The 16555-nt window shown below is 63.1% G+C and overlaps 1 protein-coding gene across 1 annotated transcript in view; it reads right to left on the bottom strand.

Moving 5' to 3' along the window:
* Window positions 1–344: 344 nt before the first annotated feature.
* SLC7A5 (solute carrier family 7 member 5) overlaps window positions 345–16555 on the bottom strand; it is a 32940-nt gene continuing 16729 nt past the window's right edge. Inside the window, exons 3-10 of the mRNA XM_082368726.1 lie at window positions 8996–9101; window positions 8501–8545; window positions 7987–8110; window positions 7417–7520; window positions 6911–7007; window positions 6204–6353; window positions 4536–4713; window positions 345–3400 (exon numbers count right to left, since the gene is read on the bottom strand). Of these exons, the coding sequence (XP_082224852.1) occupies window positions 3345–3400; window positions 4536–4713; window positions 6204–6353; window positions 6911–7007; window positions 7417–7520; window positions 7987–8110; window positions 8501–8545; window positions 8996–9101 (860 nt within the window). The 3' untranslated portion in view covers window positions 345–3344. The remainder of the gene's footprint in view (window positions 3401–4535; window positions 4714–6203; window positions 6354–6910; window positions 7008–7416; window positions 7521–7986; window positions 8111–8500; window positions 8546–8995; window positions 9102–16555) is intronic.

Here is a 16555-nt window from a genome sequence, read left to right as displayed (position 1 = left end):
CTCCGACCCCAAGACGGCCCGTGCCTCCTCCCCACCCGGCGCTGGTCCCGGCCTGGCTGTCGCCCCAAGGCCAGGCCTGTTCTCCTCGGTCCCAACTTCAACGTCCTTCCTGAGAGGTGGATCCAAATTCCCGCTCACCCCCTTGCCTCCTCCTTGGCCCTGATCACCCACCTGTGGCCTCGAGGAGGCTGCTGGCGAATGAATGAATGAATGAATGAATGAACGAACGAACTGGGCAAGGAGGTGTATGATCAACCCCTCCCCCCACCCCAACCCCGGGGAGGCACCTCCAGGAACCTCCCTACACCCAGAATCTGGCACTGAATACAAGACAGAAAACCATCAGCAGTGCTTATAATTCTTCTTTAAAAACAAAAACCGCTCACAAAACACAGAACTCCCCATGTCGAACCAGCCAAGCGTGTAACAGGTTAGCGGTTAGCAGGAGAGAGAGGCGTGAAGTCACACACACGTCACTGCGTGACATCGTGGCGGGCGGCTGGCGTGGCGGGGACCCGCAGAGCAGGGCTGTACGCCGCTCCCACAATAAATAAACACTGTGCCGACAGCACCCCTTACGCTAGCGAGACATGAGGATGGAACAAAGCACAACGGCTGCACACGTTACGCCAAAATTTGGCTTAAAAAAAAAAAAAAAATAACCCACAAAGGTGAACGCTCAGGACACTTGTCAGTAGCGTGGTCAGATGGAGCGGAGTCTCTGCCCCAGAACACAGACACGCCTGCCTTCCAAGGGGCGGGCAGGGGCGGGGCCCTGGGCTGCACGGGACCCCACAGCCCCAAGAATCACAGCCTGGGCCCCCCAGCCTGCCTTCCCACAGGCTGGGGAGAGCCACGCTTCAGAGCTACCTCTGCCCTTGCAGTGCATAAAGGGACCCCGTCACTCCTGCAGGGGAGGCACCAGCCCACTTCCCCAAGATGCACATGGCGGGAAGGCCACTGCAGTCTGGACAGGGACACCTGGCTCCCTGCACTCTGCCACGTCACATCTGGAGCCAGTGGCCTGACCACGATGTGTCCTAAGTGTCGTCCCGACACCCTGGAGGGAAGAGGTCAAAATCTGCTCAGAGGCTGCTGGACCACCGCGGAAAGGCAGTGGGCAGTGCACCCCAGGCACCATCCTGCCCGCCACCTGTGCGAGGGGCTGCGGTGGCTACGACGGCCACGGTCTCCTCCTGAAGGGGCACAATCCCACCAGGCAGGTGGTACAGCAGCTGTGGCCCCCATTTACAGGTGAGAAAACTGAGGCCCCAAGACAGAAAGTCTAAAATCAGGCCTCTGACTTCCTGGGTGACATTCTGCCTTCAGACGTTGAGCTGGGCCCCTAGAGGCGTGGATTACAGCCCCGGGACAATTGAGTTGGTGAGGAGACTTCTGTGGACGTCGGTCCTCACATGTCAGGAGCTACAGGTGGGCAGGGGTCTCCTGACCAGCACGAAGAGGGAGGGGTGGCCACGTGGCCACCTCTGTTTCAGCCTCAATGCCCAGCCTGGCCCCCCGCAACAAGCTGCTTGTCAGGTCTCTCTGGGCCCGTCGGACCACGCGGGGCCCCGGAGCCCAGGTGGGTGGCAGCGGATGGACTGGCCACTCGGCGCTCACGTGGCCCCTGGGGAACGGCTACGGCTGAGCAGTGAGGCTCAGTGCCCGAGGGCTAGGCTCACCCTCCCCCTGGTGGGAAGGTCAGGGGGCAGAGGCCAAGGCAGAGCCGCCAGCGCCTCAGAAGGGCCTGGAGGGAGCCGATCTGACCTTGGATGACGCCGCTCCCCAAGCTGACTCTGTGGACGGTGACAGCACAGCAAAGCCAGCCGGTGGCCAGGCCAGAGGAGCTTCTGGGCCTCGGCTGCCTCCCCTGGGGAAAATGCTATGGGAACCACAAAAACAAAAGCCTGCGAGCACAGCCTCTCCGGAGGGGAGGGTGGGCGTGCCATGCTGGTCTCAGCGGGAGCCAGACCGCCTGAGAGTCAGGTGGCCTCCGGAGCAGGTGCAGTCAGAGTGCTGAGGGCTGGACTCCAGCTCCCCGAGCCTGGGACAGGTGACAAGGGAGGGGACAGCAGTGCCTCGGCCAGGAGCGGAGAGCCAGCCCCAGATAGCTGGCAGGGCTGCTGTCCAGCCCTCGAGGCCCGGGAGAGCTGCCTTGCAGGAACACAGAGGAGAAGCCCATGAGGGGTCACGGCGTCTGCTTCCAGATTTCAACTGTGAAGCTTTGAAAGGGCTAGAGCTTGGCTCCAAAACCGATGCAGAACAGACCTGAAACAGCGCTGCCCACTTGCCCACCACAGGAGCTGCCGGAATCCTCTGGCCTTTGCTCAGGCTGGCGTCCAGGGAGGGATGTACAGTCAGGAGCCCAAAGCTGTCCTGAGTGACAGGGTCTAGCCCCAAAACTGGCCCCGATCTGCACGTCCTGGTGGGAGGTCCAGGGTCTCCCAGCTGCCCCCGACTTCCGCTCGGATCCCCCTGCCCGTGGCAGGCACCAGGGCACCACTGTTGATCAGCCCAAGGCCTTTCCTTCTACAAGCCTTTCATTGAGATGTTCTTTCTTTTTGGGGGTTGGGAAGGGAGCTAGCGCAGGTCTTTAAGGCAACGAGACGTGAGCACGTGGGTTAGTTTCACAAAAGTCACTACATCTACAATAACAGAGAAACGGCAAAGCCGAAGCGCGTGTGTCCAGGCCACCGTCCAGAGGGCGAGGCCGAGCCCGGAACTCTGCCAGGGGGTTCTCAGAACCCCTCCATTCTCGGAGACGTGCCAGACTCTGGCGACAGGATCTGGTCCCTCTGAGGCACATCGTGCTACGGGTGGCATTAGGGGAGAAAAGACCCCCTCACGTTTCTTTAAAAAATAATCATCTTGGTGGCGTCGACGCGACCCAAGATTAAGTTAAAACAAAAATAATAAAGGGACTTCCCTGGCGGTCCAGTGGTTAAGACTCGGTGCTCCCAATGGAGGGGGCACAGGTTCGATCCCTGCTCGGGGAACTAAGATCCGACATGGCGCACAGTGCAGCCAAAAAAAATAAAATAAAGTTAAAAAAAAGTACAAATACACAAAGGTGAGAAGGGAGAAGGCCCGATTCGGCAGGAAGCCCGCAGCCTCCTCGGTCCAACGTTCCCGCCTCCATGCTTGAGAGGTATCCACAGACATCCGTCTTCTGGGACTGAATTCGTACCAGGGTTCACAGTGGCCCGGCCGCCACCCCGGGGGAGGGACAGTGGGGGCCCCCAGCTGAGCTGCCTGGATGATGGGACCGGAGTCGCTTTCTAAGGGGTGGGTGGTTTAAAACAATCTCTGCGTTTTCTTTCCGGCAGCTTCTCAGATCTTGTCGCTTACGTCTCCTGGGGAACCACATGCATGAGCTTCTGGCAAAGGACCGTCGTGGAAACTGCCAGGAGAAGAGCGGAGTTACTCGGGGGTCCTGTGGTCCTGTGCCTGGGGGGTCAGGGCAGCGAGGGACGTGGGCTCACCCCGCCCCGTCGTGATGCGTCCCAAGGTTGTAAGAGAAGCCAGAAAGCCAGAAATTTATGTGGAACCTCCCAATTTGTGTGTGTGCCCGTGCGCACACCGCACCTGCAGGCCTCCTGAGAGTTACGTTACTCAGGGAGGTGACGCCAAGGATCACAGCAACAGGCGGGTGCTGGCTCCACCCCTCATCCCGGTTCAGACCCCAGGACCATGGAGAGACGTTAACTAGATGGTGGCCCCGCTGCTGGAGGGCTGTGACACCACACCTGGGCCACCGCCTGGCAGACTTCCAGGACCGGCAGCCAGCATGCCCACCGCGGTCCTCAGAGGGGCTGGAGAGGGCGGGTGTGCTGGCGCCCAGGTGAGCCCATCACCCACAGAGCCTTCGCGGGCATCACTAGGGGGCGATTTCAGAATGGAGGGGCCCTGCTCTAGGCCCTTGGTGTGTTCTGACAGCTCTTTAACAGGGACTACAGTCCGGGCTGGAGGCAAAGTTCCAGCAAAATGACGGACAGCGTCCTGGGCCCCGGGCAGGTGCCCATCAGAATTCTGGGACGGCTACCCTGGGGATTTTGAAGCCCATGCAGGAGCCTGTCACACTAACAGCGGTCTCAGCACAGGGTGCTGAACCAGGCTTGTAAATGAGCCCTGTGGCCACAGCGCAGATCCTGTTTTCTCTCCTCAGCCGGCTGGGTTTAAGCTGGCGGCAGATGGGGATTTCGTTACTTGGCAAGAGCAGCCTGGTTTTCTGGAATCCCTTGTTCTGAGATTAGCTGGTGTGCAGCTGAGCGCCTTACCCTGAAATATGCAGGCTAGGTCACCACCAGACACGCCCAGCTCGGTCTGCTCGGCCAGGGCCTCACACGTCCCGACCCCGACCCCCGCCTGCCGCGCGTCGCTCCGGGCCAGTGCGGTAAGGTCAGGGCAGCACGGCCAGGTGGGCGGGGCAGACCCCAGGTGGGCGGGGCAGACCCCAGGTGGGTGGGGCAGACCCCAGGTGGGCGGGGCAGACCCCAGGGCGGGTGGAGGAGGTCTGGCCGGGGCGAGGTACTCACAGATGCCCTGGAGCAGCCACTTGGGCTTGTTTCTCCACCAGACCCCGAGGAAGTAGACAGGCAGGCCACTGAGGATGATGGTGAAGCCGATGCCGCACTCCACGGGGGTCTTCCAAAAGGAGACGGCGATCAGGAACAGGCAGGCCAGGATGAACAGCACCGGGAGGGCCAGGTGAACCTGGGAAGGGGACGCAGCTGACACCGGGCGCTGGACGTCTCCTCCTGTCCTACACCTGTCGTGTCCTGGCCACCCCTGGGAGCACGGCGTCCTCCCTGTGCCCCCGCCAGAGCCGGCCTCGCCCTTGGGCCCACCCAGCCCCTCCCACGGACCCCCCCCACCCAGACAGACCTGCGCCCAGCTGATCCTCCCAGATCCAAAAGGGCCCGACCCCCCCGGGCTGCCACACTTGCTGTGCAGCGTCTCTAGGGTTTACTAGGCCCCGAGGTTCCCCTGAGTCGTGCTGGCCTCTTGAGAACCGGGACCCCACCTTGTTCTCCGTTCACCCACCTCAGCAGCCGGCGCTGGGCGGTAATTACCCAAAGCCCAGCTGGTGCTGGCGGGTGAGCTGGACCAACCAGGCTTCCCACATCACAGGGCGGGACCCTGGCCCCGCCCCTCACCACGGTCTCCCGGGGTTGGGGCAACGCCTCTGGGAAGGCCGTGGCCGCCCGCTAACAGGCAAGGGGCGCCCACCCCCTCAGAGCCCTTGCGGATGGACTGGAGCGCAGGCCGCGGGGCTGCCTGGCAGACAGCCCCGCCCACACAGGGCCCGGAAGAGGCGCCACAGGGGCACCCACAGCGCAGCCAAGGCCCCAGGGACACCGGTCCCGTCTGCATCCACCGTGCCTCCTGCCAGGCGGCCTGCCCGCACCCGGGACCCGCCCTCTGCCTACACCTTGGCAAGAGACCCCGGGCTGAGCGAGGGTCCGTCCTGGCTGGCACTGCAGGACTGCTCGGTGGGCGAGGTGGGCAAGGGGCCCGTGGACAGGTGCCAGCTGCTGGCCACACGCCACCAGGACTGGAGGAGGGGCAGGAGCTGCCGGTCGCCAGCCGCCACGCCACGGGCTCTGCCCTCTCACTCCGACACGACTGCCGGGGGCACAGCTGACGTGCTCCCCAGGCCTCCCCAGCAGGGCTGTGACCCCCTTTTTGGAGAAACGAGGTCGCCCTCGGGCAGCTGCGCCCAGTACTGTTTATGAGGACACAGAGAGCCGACCTCAGGCCGGGGGCACGGTGGGCAGCCTGGTCCCGAAAAGCCTCCAATCACTCAGGGGAAAGTCAGGACACACGCCCCTCCCCAGACAAGGTGAGGCCCCTCCCCTCCGCCCACGTGCAGTCTGCTCCTGGCCACCCCGGCCGCCCCGTGCTGCAAGCTTCTTACTTCTGCTCCTCTCCTTTCGCTAGAAGATAAGCTCTAGGAGGATTAGGGGCTGGGGGGGGGGGGTGTCTATCGTGTCCTTTGATGAACCCCAGCACCTAGAATCAAACAGTCATCAACAGAACTCAAGGCCCCCGTCTAGATCAGAAGCTGTTCACGCACTGATCTGCTTGGTTCTCCCCAGGGCCCTTGGAGAAGGGCGCCCTGAGCCCCGGTGTGCAGAGGGGACGGAGGCCCACCCAGGGACGCTGGCTGCCCGGGCACGCGTGGGGACCGCGCGGACCCTCACCTTGATGGGCCGCTCCAGATCTGGCTTCTGGTAGCGGAGCCAGATCATCCCAATGATGGCCAGGGCCACACAGAGCCAGTTGAAGAAGCTGAAGAAGTTGATGACGGAGAATATGTCTTTGGAGAAGGCGTACAGCAGGGTCATGAGGCACTGCAAGCACAGGGACGGGCCGTGAGCCACTGCCGGTGCCGGGACACATCCGGCGGGCACGTTGCCCGCACGCGCCCACTCCCGTCTTAAAGGAACACGTGGTCTGTAGGACACGCAGACCCTCACAGCAAAGGAAAGCGCTGACGGATTTCAAGGAGGGGTCAGAGGCCACACGCTACCCTGGGGGGGGAGGTTTGGCTTCACATGCCTCCAGGTTGTTTTTGCTTGTTTCTCTCTCTTTTTTTTTTATAACCACCACGTATTAATTTTGGAACGAGAAACAAAAAACTATCCAGCGCCCTTTAGAGTTCAGGGGAGCGTGTGGCGAAGAGCAGGATGTGGAGAAACACTTTGCGATATAGCCCGTCTGCATCTCCCCGCCGGCCTCCGGTCCGCAGCCTGGTGACACTAGGCAGAGCCGGGACGGTGTGGCCGCTCCCCGGACTCCCTCTGCAGAGCCCCCGACAATCCCCGAGGGACATGGATCCCCGAGGGACACGCCCACCCTCCACCTCGCCCTGCCAGTGACCCCCGCCCCACGGAGGGCGGGGACTCACCGTGAACACGAGCGAGGGCACGGGCGTCAGCAGCCGCGGGTGGATCATGGAGAGGATGGAGGGCAGGTGGCCCTCCCTGGCCCCCACGAAGAACAGCCTGCGGACAGAGGGGAAGGCGGTCGGCCTCGGCCGAGGGACCCAGGCAGGTGGGGCGCGGAGGGGGCCTCTGCTGAGGGCTGGGCTCCCTGCCGTGGGCCTCGGTGTCCCTCACGGACCCAGCTGGCAAGGGGCCCTGTCACCTCCAGCCCCCCGCAGGGTTGACATGAACCCACGAGAGAGCCTGGACGGACACAGCAGTTGTGTCACCTCTGGGCAGGAACGTGGGTTATTTCTGTGTCACTTGAATGTTTTGACAGCTATGTTATTACTCAAAGTAACAAAAAATAGAACTCTCCGAGCGCACGTGAGAAAGCCACGTGTAGCGGCTCCCCACGCGGCAGCCCCGCCCGCCCCACCGCTCTGCCGCCAGCGCCTGAGGGACCGAGGGCGGCCCTGGCCGGGCTCACCTGGAAGACGTGAAGAGGGACCCGTTGACGGAGCCAAAGCAGGACAGGCCCACGAAGACGGGGATGATCCAGGACATGACGCCCAGGTGGTAGTTCCCGAAGTCCTAGACGGACGCTGAGCGTGAGCCCTGCCCCGTGACGCCCCGACTGCCCCACCTGGCCGTCCGCGTGGCCCCTCCGCATGCTCCTCACCGCCCCCCACCCCCGGGCTGGCCCCCACACAGTCCCCTCCCCGAGGGCTCAGTATTTATTCGGAAGGCGGGGCAGGCCTCTGAGGTGGGGCTGGAGGTCCGTAATGGACTCAGCCCCTCGGCTCTAAGAGCGACCGTCACTGGGACCACCACAGACGTGCGAACTTAAAACTGTCCAGGGTGGCCTGGGCACCAGCGCTGCTAAAGCCCCCCGTGGTCCCCACATACAGCCAGCACCCTGCACCCGCTGGCAGGCTCGGTAAAGCACGAGCTCAACCCCTCTGAGTAGGAGCGCCGTGTGCAGACGAGGGGCCCGGCCTGCTCCTCATCGTGGGCTTGGAGGGCCGCGGCCGGCTCTGAGCGGCAGGTGGCGTCTTACCACAGCCACGGCCTCCGACGTGAGCATCTGCTCAGGGGACAGCGTGGTGAAGTAGGCCAGGTTCGTCAGCACGTACACCAGGGTGACGATGGGGAGGGAGATGATGATGGCCAGGGGCAGGTTTCTGCAAGGACCGGGCGGGCACATCACCAAAATGAAGCCCAGGACGGGGCCGGGCCCGTCCCTCGCTGTGGGGGAAGCGGCACGTGACCAGCAAGTGGCTGGAAGGTGGCGCTTGGGGCAGGGCAGCTGTGCAAACCTGGGCCAGCGACTCAACCCTGCTGGCCTGCACGCCCCCATCTGTGAAATGGGTTTCCTGCCCATTCTGAGGACGAATCTTCTTCCAGATCACACGGCCCCCATGATCCTGACCCCAGGGGCCCTCCTGGAAGGCCGTGCACTGCTTTTGTCAGGGGCTGGGCTGAGCCCAAGGATGGGCTCTTGGACAGAACCAGGCTTCTTCCTTCTCTCATGTGAAAATGATAAAAACACGCGTCTCTGTTCACATACATACCTGTAGGGATTAATCATCTCCTCTGTGACAAAATTCAAGTAATTCCTAGAATTGAGAGAGCAAACTTTTATTATACGTTCCTCCCGCAGTCATCGGAAAGAAAGAATGCAGGTTCCATGGGGAGTCCGTCCTGGTTGCCCTGGGCCAGTGGAGAGGGGACGCCCACACCCCCAGGTCCCTCCTGGTGAGCAGCTGGGGGCATGGGGGCGCCTCCTGAGATGGCGATGGTCCTGCCCCTCCCCAGCGCCATTCCCCCTGGGAAGCAGCACCGGTCCTGAGGTGTCAGCAGAGGTTTATCTCGGGGCCCCGCTCTCGGGGGCAGGACACGAGCCGAGAACAGCACTGCTATGAGGGCCCCTCTGTGCTTCCTCGGGAAGCACGGGGTTTCCTGCCCCTGCCCCGTAGAATCACCCGTGGATGGCCGAGAGGTATGGATTTCTGGACACTTTGGGGCCCAGCACGTGTGCCCCAGGGCCCAGATGTTCTAGAACCTACCATCCCCCGTAGGCAAAGAGGCCGCTGTACAGCGCCAGCACAATGTTCCCCACGTCCACTTTGGTGCCTTCAAACGAGGACTTGGGGTCCAGATTGGACACGTTACCTGGCAGGGGCCAAACAGACAGATAGGGATTCTGGGTTAGGGATCGCGGCACGGAGGCCAAGCCGCAAGTTCCGAAATGTTCCTGGATCAAAATACAGTAATAGACAAAAATGCAACAGATTAAATGCACCTGTGAGCCACCAGACTCCCAGGGGCCGCGGCAGGCAGGTAGGGTGAACTCGGTTCTGCTAGGTCTGTGGCCCCTGGCCCCGCCCACTCAAGAGGGGGAGGGCAGCTCTGCAGACCCCCGGCCGGGTGGACACCCAGCGCCCACCTGTGCCTGAGGGACAAGATGCCTGGGACGGGCGGGCACCGGGGCGGGTCTGCCTTGCCTGGGCTGCAGCGCGCTGGGCGCCTCAGAGGACGCTCCCTGCAGCCCCCGAGATGCGGTCCAGTCAGGGCACCTGGGTTGCGTCTCCACTCTCCCCCTTAGCGCTGGGAGCCCAGAGCTGCGAAGTGTAAGCCAGACTTCTCGTCTGGGCACACGAGCTCCCGAAGACGACCTGGACCCGCCCCAGGACACGGCTGCACCCGAGGGGCTGCAGCTGGTGAGGGACGGTGGGCTCAGCTCTGTTCCCTAACCCAGATGGACGTACTGGGCTCTTGGACACAAGGGGGTCAGCTTCTCTGCTGACCGTTTCCACCCTGAATGGCCGCAAGCGTCCTGGGCTTGTGGCCATATCGCTCCAACCTCTGCCCCTGCCTTCACTGGCACCTCTGCTGCGGCTCCTCTTGTGTGTCCCAAAAGGACACCTGTCATTGGACTTAGGGCCCCCCAACCCAGGATGATCTCAGCTCCATTCTTTCCTTAATTACACCTATAGAGACCCTTTTCCTAAATAAGGCCACATCCACCGATTCCATTGGACATGTTTTGGCGGCCACCACTCAACCCAGTATGGTAGGCGTGAAACATGGGGGCCTTAGAAGGGTCCCTGGCTACTAGGACAGTGTCTGGCCCTTTCTGAGGCTGTTACACCATCTGTGAAATGGCCCCATAACACCCAGGCCCAGAAAGACTCGCTCCATAAGGAAGGACCAGCCTGACAGCCAGGTGTCGACAGGCACGGGCAGGGGGTCGGCCAGACTCCACAGGGTTTTAGTTCCTGGCTCCCCAGCTCTGGGTGCGGCCGTGACACGGGCCCCATGGCTCCGGATGTGAGGGTCTGTGCCCCGTTCTGCTGAGAAGCACGTGGTCCAGGACCCGAGGGACCAGGCTGAGATGTGACCCCGGGGCTGCTACATGGGTCACTGCCGCCCATGGCTGGAGGATCTGCAGGTCCCTTGGGGGATGGGGGGATGGAGGACGCCACGCCTTCCACAAGGGCGATGGCCTTGGTCACCCCAGGAACACAACAGGGTGATGGTATGAGGAGGGCGAAAAGCGGACCCACGGCAGGGAGGCTCCCATACAACCCCGTCGTTCTACCCAGTCAAAGCCTGCACTTCAAGGCAGCACCGATTTCCTCTGGCAAACACCGCGGGGGGAGGGGAGGGACCCTAGGCTCCTTTCTGGGTCCCGGCGCTCTGGGTGCCTGCACTCGGCCCTGCAGCTGTGCTCAGGCCTGAGCTGGGAGAAGGACTTGGGACGCAGGAGGTCCCTTCCGCTCCCCAGATGAGGCCACGGTCTCGTGATGAGAAAAGGCTCCAGGGAGGCTGGCACCGCACCCAGCCTGCCACCCACACGTGGATCTGTGTTGGAGGCCCGGGTTCTGAGACCGCCTGGTCACAGGGTGGTCAGCAGGCTGGTGGGCGGGGGCAGTGCAGAGAGCCGGCTCAGGACAGGGCACCTCAGCACAGCACCCAGAGCTTGGCTGCTCCCCATGGAATGTTCTGGAATGTGCCTTCCTTTACGTCTGTGAGGAGGGGGAGGGGCATCTGTCCCACAAGTTGGGGAAGCTGAGGCTCAGGCCACCTGCCCACGGGCCCGGGTCGGGCATCCTGAGCACCCCGCCGCTCGCGGACGCTGCGGCTGCTCCCGAGGGTCTGGGGGAGCCCCCCAGACTGCCCCCACTACCCCAGGTCTCCAGAACACCCCGCACCCCTACAGGGTGTTGCTGCTGCCAGTCAGCGTCTTAAAACTACTCTGTAACACTAAAGGCCTTTCACAGCAAGGGCTCCTTACAAGTAATGCACTTGTGATTTTCTCCTCAATCTGCACCATTTCCCCATCAGGACATACTTCGATCTCCTGCTTATGCTTCAAGGGGAACTGCTTTTCGCATACGCTGGAAGATAGATCTTGGTGCAGCCATTAAAACTGGCTCCCAGGACTTCCCTGGTGGTTCAGTGGTTAAGAATCCGCCTGCCAATGCAGGGGACACGGGTTCGAGCCCTGGTCCGGGAAGATCCCACATGCCGCGGAGCAACTAAGCCCGTGCGCCGCAACTACTGAGCCTGAGCTCTAGAGGCCGGGAGCCACAACTACTGAAGCCCGCGCGCCTAGAGCCCGTGCTCCGCAACAAGAGGAGCCACCGCAATGAGAAGCCCGCGCACCGCAATGAAGAGTAGCCCCCGCTCGCCACAGCTAAAAGAAAGCCCGCACACAGCAATGAAAACCCAACGCAGCCAAAGATAAATAAATAAATTTATTAAAAAAAACCTGGCTCCCACCTCAAGCATGATCCTGAATTAGTGACACTGTACACACGTGGGTGCATGTGCATGCACCATGGATACACGCACGTGCACGTGTGGGCTAGAGACACGGCTATGCAGGAGTACGGCCTATGCTCTTGCTGAGAATAAAATTCAAGGCTTGAAATACAGGCTGGGGTTACAGAACCACCGTTTTCAGCCCTGAGGCCTGGGAAGCCTCTATGTTTTCATCAAGGGGCTCTGGGCTAACAGCTCGGAGTCCTGATGTAAACGCGTCATCGCCCTGAGACAGTGGATGGAATTCCTGCTGCAGAACGGTTACTTCCTGGATTTACAGAGTGACTTTGCAGCCTCTGAAACCCCAAGAAAATACTAGCTGCTCTGGCCCCAACGCAGACTGAAGACTCTCATGGGCTCCACTGGGGGCCTCGGTAGGACAGGTGTGGCCGGGCCACCCTGCTGGGAGCTCTCTTGGCTATCCGGGGCCTCATTCCCTGTCTACAAAGCGCCCGAATCCCCTGGAGGAGAGTGGGCACCCAGGTGCACAGAGGCCAGCACAGCCCCTGCTCCCCTCCTGGCACGGTGGGGGGAGGCTGAGGGGGGCTCCGCCAGGAACTTGGCTGCTCTGGGCCCTGATCCGCCACTGCGAGTCCCTCTGTGCAGCCCCTCCCTGTCCCCTCCCTCCTGCCCACAGCCAGCCGCCCGCATTGGGTGCACACGTGGGCCCCCTCGGCAGAACTCCTGGGTCTGTCGAGCCTCCGTCTGAGCTGGAGGGCCACCTGGACCAGACCCGCAGCCTGGCCGGGCACCCGACCAAACGCTGGCCGAGCTCTGCCCTCCTCTCCACGGGCGCCGGGCCTGCTGGCTCTGCGCGCACTTGGCCCCGGGACCCCCAGGACAGGCACGGCTCAGGGGAGCCCGCCCGGGGACAGCGGCTCCGCCTGCCCGCGCCACCCGGGCATCCTGTTGGGGCTGGAGCCCTCACAGCAGGTGGGCCCGCAGAGGTCTGGAGAGCTGGGGGGCGTGCGCGGCACCCGCCTGGCAGTCTCCAGAGCAGCAAGAAGCAAGGGAGGCAGCCACACCCTCATGGAATGACGTGTGTCCGCAGCCGCTCAGTGCCTGGCGGCCACTGCAGGGGACACACAAGGAAACCCCCCTGGGAGGGCAGATCAGGCCAGATCCCAGACCCCGCGTGGTGGTCTCGGCCACCCACCGGCCCCAGCAACCAGGGGACATGCGGTGATGGGAGACACTTGGGATTGTCACGGCTGGGGGCGTCACCCAGTGGGTGGAGTCTGGGTGATGTGAACACCCGGCAACACACGAGGCGGCCACCACAACCGACGGCGCCGGCGGGATCCCGCTATAGACGGTGCTGGCAGGTGCCTGGCTCGTGTGCTTGGCCGTCCCCCCCACGGACCCCAAACCGGGACGCCATCTTTGTTAAAAGCACAGAGCTCCAGGTGCCGGCCAGACATGGGATGGATGACCTCATTAACACCCCGCCCCCACCCATGACCGCCGAGCTCCCCACTCCGGCTCTGTCCTCATGGGGCCCCCAGGCCCACAGAAGGCAGGCAGGCAGGAAAGTCATCACGATGGACAGATGGGGGAGTGCAGGCCCTCCCGCAGGGGCCGGGGGTGTGGGAACCCCAGGACCCACAGTTTAACGGAGTCCCCTGGGCCACCCCGTCTCTGGGGCTTCTCGGCAGGCCCCAAAGCCGCCTCTAACTTGCTGCTCACACAGAAGGTGGTGCCACCTGGGGTGGGTCCCGCCCCTGGGCTCACCCGCGGTGCAGGCAGGCCCCGAGGCCGCTTCATAGGGTCTGCCCGTCTCAGAGGGCCACGGGAAGGTGAAAGCTAGAGCAGAGCCACATCCTGGGCCCTCTGGCAGCCTCGGGAACCAGGGTGACCGGGGTGGGAGTGTTCACAAGGCCCCAGGGAGCCGATTTCAGGGAAAGCAGCCCAGACCCCTGCGTCATGCAGACAGAGCCATGGCAACCCTCGACCCGGGGGCGCAGGGCACCCCACTCTCAGAGGAGCTGTGCACGTGGGGACAGGACCAGGAGCCCCGGGGGATGTGCCAGCCTCTCTGAATCAGAGGACAAGGGCTCCTCATGGTGTCTGCGTCCCCCCCAAGATCCCGCTGGGCTTATGTCACACTCACCAGGGCTTGGCCTGGGCCCGGGCATGGGAACCCGCAGTCTGTCAATGCCCAGTCTGGAGATGGCAGCTGGGGGCAAGCTGGAAAAATCCCAGAGCCTCAGGGTGACCAGGCCACGCCCTGCCCAGTGCTTTCCCTCCTGCCACTGCCCACGGGCACTCCTCCCAGGATGGTGACGACGACTGTGAGAAAGTCATTTCCCAAACCAGGGTGGGGGGTTGTCCACTGTGCAGGAACCTTCCACCCGGTCCCTCCTTAACCCTCTGGGGTTCCACATAATGGTCGTGTATGTGATGGAGCACACTGAACAGGGTCCCCCCAATGTTCATGTCCCCCTGGAACCTCAGAAGGTGACCTGCTCTGGAAAAGGATCTTTGCAGATGTAATCAAGGCAAGGATCTCAAGGCTGAGACCGTGGACTAGGGTGGGCCCTAATTCCCCAAGGGCGTCCTTATAAGACACAGAGACACGGGGGCCACATGAGGACAGAGGCAGAGTGATGCAGCCACGAGCCCGGGAACCACTGGAGCTGGAAGAGGCAGGGAGGCTGCTCCCTCCAGGTTTCAGAGGGAGCTCGGCCCTGATTCTGGACTGCCAGCCCCAAGACTGTGAGGGGGTAGCTGCTGTTGTTCTAAGCCCCTGGCCTGTGTCCTGCGCTGCGGCTGCCCCAGGACACTCCCTGTCTCCACTGTGCCTTCACAGTGATGAAGTCATGATCAGGACATGCAACAGCCGTGGCCTTGGATCCCGCCTCACCATCACGGGCCAAGCGAGCAGGTGGCTTGGCCGTGGGACTAAGCCCCATCTGAGATCAGCTCTGTATGACCCCTGCCCTTAGCGGGTCTCCTGCTCCACCCAGAGACCGGGCACCCTTGGGAGGCTGCATCCCACAGCTGGCTTGCCGCGGGTCCCTCTCTCCCGTCTCCCCACCCCGGGCTGAGCACACGGTGTCTGGTGCCTATTCTCCGCTCTGCCTCGGGGCGGGTGGTGATGGTGCCCATTCACCGTGGCCAGCATCTGTCTCCGGTGTCGCCCGTCTTTTAAACTGGAGGAGCGGCCCCGGGACCTCAAGATCAGCTTCAGGCCTCAAAGGACCCTCTCTGCGCTGCACAGGCGGCAGAGACCCCCGGGCACTAAGTGTGTCCAGCACAGGGCTGTGCGGCTGCCGCCCCCGTCCTGCTGCGGCCCCGTCCGAGCAGCTGACCACCCAGGGCACGGGTGAGCAAGGTCGCCAGGGGGAGAGAGCCAACTTCCAGGCCTTTGATTTCATCCCCGAGGGTGGCACAAGCAAAGCATGTGACTTCCGATCTGTGATGACTCTGGACTCGGAATCTGCACAGAGCCACGCAGGCCGACGGAAAGGTCTCAATTAAGAACAAAGAGCGCCCAGAGGAAAGAGCCACCCGCGTCAAAGTCCTCCCACGGTGGCCGAGGGGTGCCCGTGTCTGCCGCGTGACCTGCTGCTCCGGGCATTCGGTGAGGAGCGGACCGGCCTGCCCTCCCCCTTGGCCTTGGCCCCGGCCCCTGTCTCCTGGGGCACAGGTGACCATGGGGAGAACTGAACCCCAGCCACGTGGCCCCATTACAGCATCCTGCGGTCCTGGCATGACCCTGAGCCCCTCTGAGACGGCCTCCATCACAGGTACCCTAAGTCCTGCACTAGGGGAGGCCGAGCCCGGGAGCCCCCCAAATGTCTCCCCTCCCTGTGAGGACAGCAGCCCTGTTCACAGGCCGCCCGAGCTGCCTGCCCACACCCTGAAGGCAGTTTCAGGCGGCCACCAAGGCCTGCGGCTGCTGCGGCCGCTGCGGCCACGTCACACATGAGGACACCCAGGCTCCAGCAGGCGAAGGGCCCTGCTGAGACCCAGACCCTCCCAGGACCAGGGTCTCCTCCCTGCCCCCCAGCGCTCTGGCCACCTGGCTGGGCTGCCCAGGGCCTCCTCCACCAGCTCCGGACACCACCCTGGGGCGGGACGCAGGGTGGGCCGTCCCTCGAGGGAGCTCTCGTCCCCACACACAGTGCCCATCGTCACAGGCCTGGTGGGGTCTTGATTGGACCCCGACTCTGCTACAAGCCAGGCAGGGTCGGGCCACCACTGCTCTGTGCCCTGGGGACCCACTAACCTAAGAACTAAACACTCACTGTCAAGTGACTCCCAGCCGAGTCCCGGCCCTGGGGGCACGCTGGCCTTCACAGCTCCACCGGGGCCTCCCCACTGCCAGGACCCCCTTCGGCCCAGGTGGACCCCTGCCACCCCTGCCCTAGGTCACTCCATGGCAGTGCCCGGACACAGATGATCAGCACAGGGTCCAGGAACCTCCACGCCCAGGTCTCCTGGACACAGGGGCCCATGTCTCAGCGCCAGGTAATCTCTCAGGAGCTGCCACGGAGGCCAGGGCCCGGGGCCGGGCCTGCAGGTTCCCCCTCCCGTGAGCTCCCCCAGGGGGCACCCTTTATCTGCAGGGTGACGCCAGCTGCTCCAAACGCTCCAGAAGACGCCGGGGGCCCGCCCACCGGAGGACACAGCCGAGCAAGACCACAACGGTCCCATTGTGTGTCCTCCAGGAGGGGCCGGGGCTCAAGGGACGAGCCTTCCCCACTCCCACCCTCCCGTCTTGGAACAGCCTGACCTTGGGCCGTGGGCCTGCTGGGTGTTGTAGGTAAAGGGCCGACAGACAGAAGTAAAAGGAC

The sequence above is a fragment of the Balaenoptera borealis genome (assembly GCF_965194805.1).
Source record: "Balaenoptera borealis genome assembly, chromosome: 19".
Lineage (NCBI taxonomy): Eukaryota > Metazoa > Chordata > Mammalia > Artiodactyla > Balaenopteridae > Balaenoptera > Balaenoptera borealis.
The sequence above is the reverse complement of the archived record's forward strand: the minus strand, read 5'-3'. Positions and strand labels throughout refer to the sequence as shown.